Source organism: Sinohyriopsis cumingii, chromosome 5 (assembly GCF_028554795.1).
Source record: "Sinohyriopsis cumingii isolate HCF-2022 chromosome 5, ASM2855479v2, whole genome shotgun sequence".
Classification (NCBI taxonomy): domain Eukaryota; kingdom Metazoa; phylum Mollusca; class Bivalvia; order Unionida; family Unionidae; genus Sinohyriopsis; species Sinohyriopsis cumingii.
This window is the reverse complement of record NC_142965.1, coordinates 108,260,375-108,275,142: the sequence shown is the minus strand read 5'-3', so window position 1 is coordinate 108,275,142 and position 14,768 is coordinate 108,260,375. Positions and strand designations below refer to the sequence as shown.

Below are 14,768 nucleotides of genomic sequence, written 5' to 3'. Positions count from 1 at the left end.
TGAAAAGAAAAGTAGCTGTTTGCATTTGGTAATAGACTAAACATCATTCTCAAAAAGTGTTGATCTCAAATTTTGGCATGTGCACATGACTCTGAATTATTCAGTGTTACGTTGTACATGGTCTTATATCAATCAGATATTACATTTTAGTCCAGTATTCAACTACAAATGTTATCTTCCTCTTCTTTCTCTAGTTAGTCATCATCGATAGTGAAATGTTCAACTTTTATTTGCTGTATAAACACCTTCAGAAATGTATATTAAATTATGTCATTCATAGCTGAAGCAAACTAATGACAAAATATGTTAATATTGCAGAAAATAACCTTGATGTTTTTAGGATTCAAGTGTTTAAGGCAAACCACAGCTCATTTATAAGAGTTATTTCCCCTTGAATCCTGCTTACAGCAGATCTATTGTGGCATTATTTATAAGAGTTATTTCCCCTTGCAGTATGCGTGCAGTGGATCTGGTCTTGGCTCTGTGAGTAGCAGGACCAGTCTGAGTTCCCTGGAGGAGACCGAAGCACTGCGAGGACTACCTGCAGAAATGGCATTGGCCAGTATAGATGTAGAGAATGCAGATAGACGGTCTGAGCATAGATTAGACCTTAGGAGTATTATTGGAGGGAAAAGGCACATCAGAGCTGAGGTATGGCTTATGGCTTGAAATAAATTATTTTGTAAGCATACATTAATTCTTATAACCTCTGTCCTTACCATTTCACAACAGATGTAAGACAAAGAACTGTAGAACCAATCAATGAAAGTCACCTTTCAGGCATACAAAAACAAAAAATGGCCATCATTAGCAGTTGACCTGTATAAACAGGTGATAATAAATTAAAAGGAACAAATGTCTATGCCTGATATATATTGGTAGGTATTGTATATTTATATATTGATCCACTTGTAATTGTAGAGGTCATGCACTGTTTTTCAAGATCACATTTGGGTCAAAGGTCACATATTAGACCATGCATTAATAAAGCAATCATTGAATGCTGAAGGAAGGGGTGAAAATTACTAATTTGAGAGTGCTGCACCAATATTTTAGCATAAGAAATATAAAAGTTGAGAGTGCTGCACCATTGTGTTGTAGCATAAGTAGTACAAAAGTTGAGAGTGCTGGACCATTGTGTTGTAGCATGAGTGTTACAAAAGTTGAGACTGTTGGACATTTGTTGTTGTTGTTGTTGTAGGGTTTAACACCGTTTTTCAGCACACGATAGGCTATACATGGCGGCCAGTATTAATGGTGGACGAAGAACCCAGGAAAACCCCGGAAAGAACCACCAACCCATGAGAAACTACTGGCAAGCTTTATCACATACCCACATTAGCCGAATCCAAGACTCAAACCCACATAGACAGAGGTGAGATGGCAGTGATCCATAATGGAGAGCGCTTTAGACCACTCAACCACTCACGGCCCCCTAGACCTTTGTTCTAGCATAAGTAGTATAAAATTGCAAGTACTAGACCATTGTGTACTTTCAGTAAAAGTTGTTATATAAGCATGTAATCAGGGGATACCTTATCTTTAGATGACCTTGTTTTAATAATTGTATATGCTACATGTCTAATACATATTGTAAACTTTATATATATACTACAAATCAAAAAATTGTTAGCAAGCAATATTTTTATGCTTGTTAAATTTTTGTAGTGAGCTTGTAAAGTACAGTTGCAAACACAAACATCTAGTGACAATTTTTAGCCTATTAAAATATTTAACACCTGCTTCACCAGGAGAGTGTTGTATTGGAACAAATTGGGGCTTATCATGAGTTTACTAAAATATGGTGATTTACAGGTTACTGTATATACTCTGTTATAGGTAAAACCTAACTGCCGACTGCATAGACCCAGATTTACAATTGCATAATGCTCTGGCAGATTTGTGTAAGAGTAATCAGTAGAACAAGCAACATTTACCCTGATCTGCCAGTGCATTATATGATGGCATTGGTGGGTCTGTGTTGTTTGCAATTGGACTCACAAGTATATACAGTACCTTTGTGTAAACATGTTGATTCAGCATGTCTCACTGTATTTTGCAGGAAGCTGAAGCTAATGCAGTTAATTCTGACCATGATTCACCAAGGCAGACCATAAAGTCACCATCCACAACTGGAAAATCCCCTCAAACCAGTAAATCATCCAGTCTGGAAAAGTCTTCAGAAGATGGGAAAAAGATAAGACCTCGCACAAACTCAGGGAGACTGCTGACTGATGATGTAAGTAGCTGTCTTGCTATGTGATTTCCTTCTGACCTGCACTGAGAAAAAATTTATATTAACTGGTATTCAATAGGGAAATCCAGTTTTCCCAAATTCCTGCTAACAAATCTGACCCTGAGGGTGGAATTTCTAATCCCTGTCTGGCACACATGATTATTTATCTCCAATTTTTCACCGATAAATATTGCTAAGATCTTGAGGCTTCAATATGTTCTAATGTCCTACAGCTTTCAGTGACATCTGCTATGTGAAATGTGAGATGATATCAGTTTCATGTTATCATGTACTTAGGTTATATAGCTTATTAAGACTAAAACATGTCTCATTCAGCAGACTCATTGTATATATTATTATTCAACTCGTTTCTTAAATTTTATATCAAATAAGCAATTATGTAAGATCTTCAGCCTGCAGAATAAGACATACTTTTCTTTTGTTACTTTACTTTTAATTGCTCAGATGACTAAAAGTAGAAAAGCATTTTTAAAACAGTTTTAAATTCTCAAAAACCACTGAACAGAACTGCCAAGTTTTTACCATTAATCTAAAGCTCACCTACATCAGTGTTGTCAAATAAAAACACCCACAAGAATTAAAAAGTTGTGCAACATTCATAGAAATAATAGTAATTAGAACCCTGCTCAATATAGCCCTTCAGTAATTACGTTGTCCATCCAGTGAACTGGCTATCCATCCATCAACTTGTTAACAGTTTGGTTTGTGCAAGATAACTTAAATGGAAATCTTGTGATTTTAAGCAAATTTAGTATATACCGTAATGACATTAAACCGTGGTACATGAAAAAAATAACTTTTCTTCATATCCCTTGACTTATATGGAAGTAAAAATTATTGTAAAGTTGGTATCCTGACATGTGTCGATGCAAAAATGACAAAGTCAGAATTGGCAAGATGGCCATGTCAACAGCACTGACCAGCTCTTGTTAAGATATCCTGTCAGTAAACTGTCAGACACTGATATGATTGTTTTAATGTTATTATTTTGCATGTGCATATTTTCCAGTTTTTCCAAAAGGAAATACAGTAAAGGTAAATAACAACTTCTTAGTTCACAGGCCACTTAGAGTTGAGTGGGAGACCTATATTACAGTGTACAGTATTTATACAGTGTAAATCATCACTTATATCCTTGTTTAAATTAAAAAAATAATAGATGCAGATGCTTCCATTGCTGTTTTGTTTACTTGTTTCCATGCGCTCAGGAGTTACCATTTTTTAGTAATATAAGCGATCCTGCAAAACGATATAATTTTTATGGAAAAAGATATGTTTAATTATGTAAGGCACATAATCAGCATATATTCAATAAAGAATGATCACAACATAGGACTCAATTATGAATATAGATTAATTAAAATCATCTTCAATCCATTTTAGTTTTGTGTTTTGGCTTCATGCAGAAATTTTACTTCTCCACACATTATTCATTCCACTTGCCGTGTGCATCTTGTGATCTTGTTTCAGACTTGTAGGTCAGCTTATACATGGGTCATGCACTTTTTAGTGTTTATACCCATCCACTTGGGGGCGGGGAGCAGCTATTATGCAAACAGGCTTATACATTAATATGGTATGTTGTCCAGATGCTTTTAACTCAAAATGATGCTGATCAGAAACCCAATATGGCTGCTGAAGTGGCCATCTTGAAAATCTTCTTGCCACTCCTCCTTGATGAAAGGCCATGTCAGCATTATTGAGTTTTACTGGAAAACGTCTTATGAAGTCTATTCGGTACTAAAATGAAAACATGAATGGTCACCAGGGGGTCAAGCTAGACTATGCATGAGTCATTGAAAATGTTTTAGTTATCATTTCTAAAGTTACTTCCCATTATCATTCTGTCTAGTGAGCACTGAAAATCTACAGATTTTACTGAAAGGATTCTTACTTGATGGCACTCTACATTTGTACAAATGATGCCAATCCACCATCAAATATTGCAACCATTGCTGAAATTGGAAACCTGTTTATTGCCATTTTCTGTATTTATTGATAAATTATTTGAACCAAATTTGACCAAAATAAACATAAAACATTGGCATAAAGGCTATTATGTTTATAGAGAAAAACAGAAGTTGACCAGATTTCACAGAAAACATCATGGCATAAAGCCTTCAAGCCAGGAAAAATTATTCTGATCCACAAACCAATACACTTGCCGTTTTTAACAAATATTAAAAGCTGAATGTCACCAACACCATATTAACCCAGATTTCTTGGTCATCTGTCCTCATATTTGGCTCTTAAGAACTATCAGTCAGGTGAACAATATAACATCCACTTGGGCCTCTTGTCCAGTAAAGACTTAAATTAATTGATTACTTTTTATTAATTAAAAACTTTGTGCAAGTAGTAGATGGTGATTACATTTATTATAGACATTTAGTAAAGTAAAGCATAAGGATGCTGAGGGTTTTATTACATTATTATCTTTATTCATTGCTTAATGATTTATTACCAATATTTATTTTTGAGGTTTTAATATAGTGAACCATTTTTAACCTTTCAAGTATATTTTCCTCAAGCGGAAGGTCATGGATTCGATCCCCGGCCAAGTCATACCAAAGACTTACAAAAATGGTACTAACAGCTGCCTCACTTGGCACTCGGCATTAAGAGGTTAGTGTTAGGACTGGTCTGCCTGGTGTCAGGATAATGTGACTGGGTGGGACATCATGCTGCCTGTCTGCAGCATTATGCCCCAGTGCTAGACATACTATAAAATTGTCACACTACAGACATCGTAGCAGTATGACTGAAATTTTTTTAAAGCTACATTAAAAATCCAAATCACACACACACACACACACATTTTCCTCAACGAATATGAATAGATCATTGAGTTTAATAATAAAGAAAGCTTAATTGGAAACACTTTTCCCCACTTATGACCACCTTGAAATTTGTGCTGTTTAAAATGGACATTGGCTGACCTTTAAATGCAGTCTGACTGCTTTGCATCATATGAGATTAATGGGTTCATAATGGTATAATATTTTTTGACTGATATGTATATACATTATAAACAAATACCTGCATTTTCTGGCACTTAACAGCCATGTCGGTAATTGTGTTTTATGATTTATTTTCTCTTATAGGAGATCCTGGAGACAGTGATGGTGAAGAATCTTGACACAGGGGAGGTTTTGCCCCTTAAGGATGCCGAAGAAAAACTACCAAGGTGTATGGATCCCCTAGCACTCCACATTCTTCGCCGAACTAAAGAGTACAGCAGGTACAGTTCAAAAAGCTATTACCTGCACATTATTTTCCACCCAAATTTCATGGGTCAACCTGCACCTTATGAGACAAGTATTTTGATGTCACCTCAGTGAAGAGCGTGAATGATGATGTAAGATGGGAGAAAATGCTTGGATTTTTTAGTGATTGCAGTTTATACAGCAGATTTCAGTGATATATTTTTATTTTATATACCATTTGCTGAATTTTAACATCATTATGTTTTATAGTCTTTTTGTGCTTCATGTGTACATTTATTTGGGAGGGTTTATCTTTATTTTTTTAGTTGGAACCATATAGCCACGGTTGTGTTGAGGTAGTGTCAAAAGCTACTACATACATAGATACATAATTTGACCATGTGTCTAACAATTTAACAGTCTAGATCAATCTTCCTCCCCAAGTGGACAGGATTATCCCGAGTTTTTTCCTAGGCTATTAAGAATTATCTCACCCTGAGAATGAGGAGCAATGGCTTAGTGCTTAGAATGCTGGTCTTGCATGTGGTTTCAAAATCCTACCATCAGATCAGCCAAGGATGGCTACCATGTTGAGTCCATGGACAAGGCACTTCAGTTGTCTCTACATTAAATAACCTATGTTGGTGAACTCAATGAAGAGACTGTATGATGATGTAAGACCCAAGAAAATTTGGATTTTTGGAGTGATTGCAGATTATGCAACAAAGTTTAACCATGCTTTTAAATTTTATTTTATATACCTTTGTCAAAATCTTAACATCTGTACCTTTTATATTATTTTTTTACTTAACATTTACATTTGTTTGTATGGGTTTGTCTTAAATTGTTATGCAAGTCTTCATTTTTAGTTTTTGAAGTTTACGTTTTGTTGACACCATATAGCCACTATTGTGCTGAGGTGGTATTTAAAGCCACAGAATCCATATGAGGGTCTCGAGTGGTCGAGTGGTCTAAAGTGCTTTCCATTATGGATCACTGCCATCTCACCTCTGTCTGCGTGGGTTCGAGTCTAGGATTCGGCCAATGTTGGTATGTGAGAAAGCTTGCCAGTAGCTTCTCGTGGGTCGGTGGTTCTTCCCAGGGTTTTCCTGGGTTCTTCGTCCACCATTAATTCTGGCCGCCATGCATAGCCTATCTTGTGCTGAAAAATGGCATTAAACCCCACAACAGCAACAAAGGATCCATACGCACTTAGACCATGTGACCAACAGTTTGAGTCTGGGTCAGTCTTTCTCGCCCAGTGGACAGGGTTATTCCAAGGTTTTTCCTAAGTTATAAAGATCTGTCTCACCCTGAGGATGAAGAGCAGTGGCTCAGTGCATAGTATGCTGGACTAGTGACCAAAAGGGGTGTGGGTTCAAATCTTAACATCAAAAATTGGCATGGGTTGGCTACTATAGTATGTCCCTGGGCAAAGAACTCTACTCCAATTGCCATGATACTAAATACTGGTGTTGTTGGGCAGTTCAACACAAAATTAACAAAATCACCTGATGCTAAATAAATTCACATTCAACCTATATAACATTATTCATTCACTTGATGTTGTTGATGCACATACCATAATATGCATATTGTTCAATGACTTTTCTTATTCTGCATTATTTAGGCAAAAGCAATATAGCATAAGAAAAATCTTTCTTGATAGGGAAACACAAGATCCTAATACAAGTAATATTACCAATTAAATCAAAACAGAATGCAACATAAATGCAAATGAAATGTAAAATAAACAAAAAATGGAACAATTAACAGCATAAAGAAAAGAGAGAATGCAAATGCAAAATTCTAAATGACGAATGAAAATAACAAAATGTTACTATGCTTCTTGAATAGATTTTAAAATATGTTTTCCTGTAATTTGGTCTGCAGTTAAATTTTCATCATTTGCGTGATAATTCAGGATTAAAATTCTTTATTCTTTATATTGGTTGCCAATTTGTCACTGCTTACAAGCCATGAAATTGTTCTAACAACTGCCATTAGTGTGATGACATCACTGATAGTTGTATCTGTACAATAAATACACTTTGCTTACAAATATTCTTCAAGCGTGTTTTCATATTTATTGCAGTTGCAGTTATATTTCTTATATTATTTTTTATATTGTTTATATTTTTTATAATATTTTCTGTATTTAATAACACAGACTTTTTATAAGTCAAGATAAAAAAAATCAGTGGTTATTTCCATTTAATGCTAACAGAAACAAATTCAAACTCGTAAAAGCATTCCAGATGAATGAAAATGAAAGGAAATGATGTAGTGATTAACTAACTTTGAATGCTCTGAGATTCAAAATGAAAAATAAGATTATATCTGAAATGCTAACATGAATGGAATGCAAATTAAATGAACTTCAAATGAAATACTAACATGAATGGAATGAACTACAAATGAAATGCAGAATAACCACAAATGAAGTACAGATGAAATGCAAACAAAATGTATATATTGTAAAATTGCCTGTTTCAGAGTGTTTGCCCTTGCGATAGATATTTCTTTCCTATCCACATATGTTGAGAAGATTCTAATAATCACACCATTTATAATCACCCCTATAATTTAATAGTCTTGGTAATAATGCATCAGTTTGAAATAATTGTCAGATACTAATGATGTCAGAGACCTCATATGCAGCATCCAAGAAAGCCCGATTTCACATTTTTGGTTTGGCTTAGTGTTTACAGCACAGTAACACAAATAGATTATTTATTGCCATGGCAATTAGAGTAAAGTATCATGCCTCGCTAGGAACACACCTGACCCTGGCTGATCCAGGTCTAGGATACTAAATGTTTCCCTTTTTGATGCTGGTACAAAATGCTATGCCTCGGATGCGGGAGGTCGTGGGTTCGATCCCCGGCCGAGTCATACCAGAGACTTAAAAAATGGTACTAACAGCTGCCTCGCTTGGCGTTCAACATTAAGAGATTAGTGTTAGGACTGGTCGGCCTGGTGTCAGGATAATGTGACTGGGTGGGACATCATGCTACATGTCTGCGGCATGATGCTTCAGTGCTAGACATCACTATAAACTGCCACATTGCAGACATCGTAGCGATATGACTGAAAAATTATTAAAGCTACATTAAAAATCAAAATCACATCACATCACAAAATGCTAACTACTCAGCCACTGTGGCTTCTTCCAATACCAAATGTAGTGAAATTTGGTATGATTTCTATTAGTTATGTTTTCAATAAGTAATAAAATCATTGGGTGTGTGACAGTAAAGATAATGAAATTCCCATCAGATCATTTTTTGGTACCAGTCACTGAAAAAGCCATCTGATGTCAAATTTGCTTTTGCTTCATCACAGTTGGAATCATTTTACTCTAGTTACTATAAGGATTATTTAAAATTCTTTTGAATAATGAAAATTTTGTGATTATTAAAAAGTCTTTAAAACATAGTTTTTATTTTTTTCTCCATATTTCATGTAATTTTTTGTACACGATAAAATAATTATTAGTTTGAGTGTACAACAAATTATATGTAAAATAAATAATTATCATTTGGTGGTACTGACCATGTTCGTAAAATGAAATGATCAGACCTGAACAAGTTCTACACATGGTACTCGACAACCTAACAGTACAAACATACAAAGTAAATGTATATTTCTGTCTCATTCTGCTCTAAATTCAAGAATCTAATTGCAATAAAAATAAAAGCACTCAAAAAGATTTTTGTCGTTATTAGTGAACGAGGGAGAGAGAGAGAGGATTATGTCTCAGTGTGCAATTTAACGGGGTCCATGACTTTCAAATTTATGATCATGGAAAATGACATGGTTTTTATATTTCATGTTTGTATGACTATAATAAAACAAGACTAGTTGACCAATGAATGGTCTGTGGTCTTCACTTTAGCATGTACTAAGATGTAATTTTTGTTGGATAAGAAAACATACAAGGGCTTCCGAACTCATTTTAAAATGCATGTGGTGTTTTGTGATGGACTTAATAAGGAGAACTAATTAATGATAATACTTAAAGGTATGGTCTGTGAAGTCCTTTGTCCACATGTTAATAAACACCAGCATTTTTTGTTGGTGGGTCAGGATTGTTTGCGGGATTGGGTGGGTGTTGGCAGTCAGTCTTGGCCAAGAGAGTTAGTACAGTAAGCAGTCTGAAACTAAGGCTGATATTTACTAAGCATTTTGAACTAAATCTTGTGACATATTTTCAGCTTCATTTGCATGATTAAACATGTATATATATATATATATATATATATATATATATATATATATATATATATATATATATATACATATATATATATATATATATATATATATATATATATATATATATATATATATATATATATATATTGCAGTAGGATTTGGGGGGGGTCATGCTTGTACATCAATCTTTGTATTTTTTCACCAACAATTATTAATTTTTGTAAAAAATAAAATGGCAATATGGTATTTTCAATCTTTTTTGAAAACATAAATCTTCTTAGTAGAAATTTTATGTCCAACGATTTAATGGATTTTTTCAAAAATACAAAGTGATATACTATGTACACAAAATTATGATACATTTAAATAAATATTATTTTGATGACTGAATTGTGTAAAAAAAACTTAAAGGGTACGAAAAAATAGATGAAATACGGTATGAACCATTATAAAGTCAGATTCTAAAGGATGTGCTTTGCAGCTGAAGTAAATTATAAATTCTTTTATTGCAATGAGTACATTTTAAAGGACCACTGTAGTGGCCTAGTGGTAAGAGCATCCACCTCAGATTTAGGAGGTCACAGGTTTGAACCTCAACCGAGTCATACCAAAAACAAAATGGTACTAGCAGCTGCCTTACTTGGCACTCAGCATTAAGAGGTTAGTGTCAGGACTGGTCATCCTGGTGTCAGGATAATTTGACTGGGTGGGACATGATGCTTCATGTCTGTGGCATGATGTCCCAGCGCTAGACATCACCGTAAGCTGCCACACTGCAGACATAGCAATATGACTGAAAAGTTTTAAGATTACGTTAAAAATCCAAGTCTCAGACACATATTTTAAAGTGTGAATAAGGGAAAGAAAAAGCTAAGAATATGAGTGGAATAGTTAAATCCCACTTTCAGGGTTAGTGGGTTTTGTTTGGCAGAAATTCAGCAGACTTTGTTCCTGCCAACAGATTTGGACTTCCTGTTGGGGTTCATTTAGCAGTGTCACTCAGCCATGCATTACTGTTTCCATTAGTCTTCATAAACATGACATGAAATACTTTTTATGTTTGGTCAGTGACAACAATGCAGGAAAATTAGATGAGGAGGAGGAGGAGGAGGATAACAGGTCAGAGAGAGGAAAGTCATCACAGAAGGTTTTCAGAAAAGCGTAAGTAAATGTTTATTTCTTGTATAAATTTATTTATCATGCTTTTTCTGTATAAATACAACTTGGAGAGTAATGATGGAACTTGGTGGAGCATAAATTTGATTTTCTGTGTGTTCTTCTGTTTTATTCAGAATGTCAGAAAATCAGGAATTTAAACATGAGTTCATCGCAAAACAAAACAAGAAAGCTGAAAATCACATTTTAAAGAAGGTAAAACTTTGACATATAGAATTTCTCCTTTTACATGTTGTACATTCAGGATTTTGAGCCTAAGCCCATTGATCTGATGTTACAGATCAATTCAGAGCTGATACCACCGATATTTTCAATAGATTTTGATACTGTCTTGGATGAACAATATAGAACAAATTGCAGAGACAAGGTAGTGCTGGTTGTTTATAGCACACACAGTTATAACACATCAAGGTACCAAATACAATAAGATACAGAGGTAAAACAAAGATTTAAAAACAAGGAAAAAATGCCATAATTGATTTTAATCTTACTCGTTTTGTAAAGATAGTCACATATTTTCAAACAAAAATCTCCACAGTATAATATTTTATGAAACTGTAAAGAATTTGACAAAAATATGAAGTTCTACATGCAAAAGATGTGATACATTTAGTTATGATTTTTATTGATAGATGGTACCAAATATTATAAGAATTATGGTACACAGCATTATCTAAAAGGACCTCCCAAATAAAATATGATATAAAACATCCTGGGATGACGATACAAACATATATTAACCTTGGTACAGATGTTTTTATAACATAGTCAGCAACATTGGACAAAATTTCTACAGAAAGCATCCTACTGACCCAGATTTCTTGGTAAACTATTTCATTTAGCTTTTAGGCAGATGTCTGCCTAGTGTGTATTCTCAGGATAAAAGGAATGGATGCTAAAGGTCAGAAACCACATGGGATCATTCTTCATGACAGTGACATTTCCATCAGAGTGAGTTCATGATGTGTCTAAAAACAAAATGTTTTGGATCCTAGTATATGAGAGTCAGTGCTGGGCTTCTATGATGAAGAAATATGCTTTGGCAACCAGTGTTACTGCCAAGTTTCTGCAGAGTTGAAATACATGTATGCCTTAGCAACAAATCTGTTGATTTCAGGGTCAAAGGTAATAAATCACTAGCAGAAATAAGGACTATGGTTTCCACACAGTAACTTGAGAACTTCGTTATATATGGTTAGCTACCTTGAGGGTGGCTTATACTTGGTGTAAGAAAGAACCCTATTAGTTATAGGGTCAAAAGGTCAGAGGTCATAGTGTGTAACAGAAAAGAATATAACTGATTTCTGAACAATAACATTAGTTCTACATCACTTACCTGTACCAAACATTGTGGATGGCTAGCACATGAGATAGGGATGAATCCTATAGATCTTGGAGTCAGAGGTCAAGATCACTGTGACTGTAAGAGAAAAAGTGTTTTCTGCATAATAATATTCGTTCTAGATCATAGACCTTGACCAAAACCTTATAGATGGCTTACACTTTTGATAGGAAAGAAGTCTTTTAATATGGTGTAAAAAGGCCAAGGTCACTAACTAAAAGAAAAAAATTGTTTCTGCTTACGAATTTCAGCTATCTAAATAGAGAATGTTTAATCATAGGGTGAGCATACAATGTGCCTTTAATGTTACTCATATTGATACAAATAAAAATGTTGGTGCAATACATGTCCTAAAATGTTTTGAATGTTTTTACCTTGCCTGGACAAAACACAAACTGAAGTAGTGGCAGGGTCTTTCCTCATGTGGTGCCTGTTGTGTGTCATCCATTTGTTATTTACGAAAGTACTTTATCGCTTTGCATGGCATCAAGGCCTTTCGGATTTATTCATTTCACGATGATCTGTAATTCACTATGTCCATTATTGGTCAAAGTAGAAAATCTTTAAACAGCAGAGTTCAACCAAATTTGACAGAAAGCATTCTGGTATAAAGGTCTTTTAAACTTGAGTAAATTAATGCCAGTCTAGTCACATATATGGCCTGCATTAATGGAAATGGAAAAACCCTTCAATAACTTCTCAAAGGCTACCAAACTGAACTTTACCATGTTGGACAACCATCTTCCTGGCTTAGAAGACTTTCAAATTTGTGCAAAAAATGATGTGCCCCCATTACTAAAAATAATAACACCTTTAAATGGCTTCTCTAAAAACACTAAAGAAAATTGTTATAAAATATCTTGGCTAACCATACATGTACATTATAGAAAGAGAAAGCGAGGTAAATGGTCAAATTTGGCTAATCATACAGTTACATAGATTTGGGTTTCGAACAGCATGGATGTAAGCTATGCAGAATGGTATTGCAGACGCTAGTAACCAGATTTTGGCTAAGAATACATGAGGTGTATATAGCACACTGCAAGCAATGCTTGCAATTTTTGTTTTCCTCTCAGAAAGATTGATTAGAAAACAATTTACTTAGGGTTCTATTAACCATTATTAAATAATCCTGACATGCACTTAGAACTATGTAATTTATACAGAGCTTGCTTTTATAGTGACCCTTGTTGTAAGAAAGAAATAGTCTTTTTCTGAGGGATGATCCACCAAGGTTGCATTGTAGTGCATGTAAACATAAAAATAGGGTATTTAAATTTAGTACAGATCACATTATAATTAGTATCCAAAAGCCAAGATAAAGCCACATCATAAATTATTGTCATTAGTGAAGAGACTAAAATCAGTTGAAATCATATTATAATTTTTTTAATTTAGTCAAGAGACAAAGATTAGGCAAAGTCACATTATAATTATTTCCAATTAGCCAAGAGATAAAAGTCGGGTGAAATCACATTGTAATTTGTTTCCATTAGCCAAGAGACTGAAGTCAGTGAAATCACATTATAACTGATTCCCATAAGCCAAGAGACTACAGGCAGTGAAATCACATCATAATTGATTCTCATTAGCCAAGAGACTAGATGAAGATTTGATTAGCAATGATAAAGCGAAAATTCTAATAATTTACTTGGATGCATGATCATGCCCATGTTATAAAAGGTATTGCAGTATACTAAGGTGCTTTATAGTGAGGGACTGCAGCATGCAAAAGTGGTACAGAGTGATGGACTGCACTATACTAAAGTGCTACATAGTGTTGTTGTTGTGGGGTTTAACGCCATTTTTCAGCACACGATAGGCTATACATGGCGGCCAGTATTAATGGTGGAGGAAGAACCCAGGAAAACCCCGGAAAGAACCACCGACCCTTGAGAAGCTACTGGCAAGCTTTCTCACGTACCCACATTGGCTGAATCTTAGACTCGACCCGCCGCAGACAGAGGTGAGATGGCAGTGATCCGTAACGAAGAGCGCTTTAGACCACTCGGCCACTCGGGGCCCCGCTACATAGTGAGGGACTGCAGTATAATAACATGCTACATAGTGAGGAACTGCTATATACTAACGTACTTATGGTGAGGGACTGCACTATACCAAAGTGCTATATAGTGAGGAAATGCTATATACTAATGTACTTATGGTGAGGGACTGCAGTATACTAAGGTGCTACATAGTGAGGAACTGTTGTATACTAACGTACTTATGGTGAGGGACTGCAGTATACTAAGGTGCTACATAGTGAGGAACTGCTATATACTAACGTACTTATGGTGAGGGACTGCAGTATACTAAGGTGCTACATAGTGAGGAACTGCTATATACTAACGTACTTATGGTGAGGGACTGCACTACACTAAAGTGCTACATAGTGAGGGACTGCAGTGTACTAAGGTGCTACATAGTGAGGGACTGCAGTGTACTAAGGTGATTTATAGTGAGGGACTACAGTAAAAATTTTAAAGGCAAGTCATGTTTGCTTGTAATAATGGATTAACAAGGTTTGAAACATATAACATAGGTTTAAAACTTGGAAAAAAATTTAAGC

At 34.9% G+C, this 14,768-nt stretch overlaps 1 protein-coding gene across 1 annotated transcript in view; it reads left to right on the top strand.

The window, feature by feature from the left end:
- LOC149799964 (WD repeat-containing protein 44-like) overlaps positions 1 to 14,768 on the top strand; it is an 82,228-nt gene that overhangs the window by 31,915 nt on the left and 35,545 nt on the right. The window contains exons 6-9 of the mRNA XM_089959469.1: positions 454 to 651; positions 2,063 to 2,239; positions 5,362 to 5,498; positions 10,750 to 10,842. Coding sequence (XP_089815595.1) covers positions 454 to 651; positions 2,063 to 2,239; positions 5,362 to 5,498; positions 10,750 to 10,842 — 605 coding nt within the window. The remainder of the gene's footprint in view (positions 1 to 453; positions 652 to 2,062; positions 2,240 to 5,361; positions 5,499 to 10,749; positions 10,843 to 14,768) is intronic.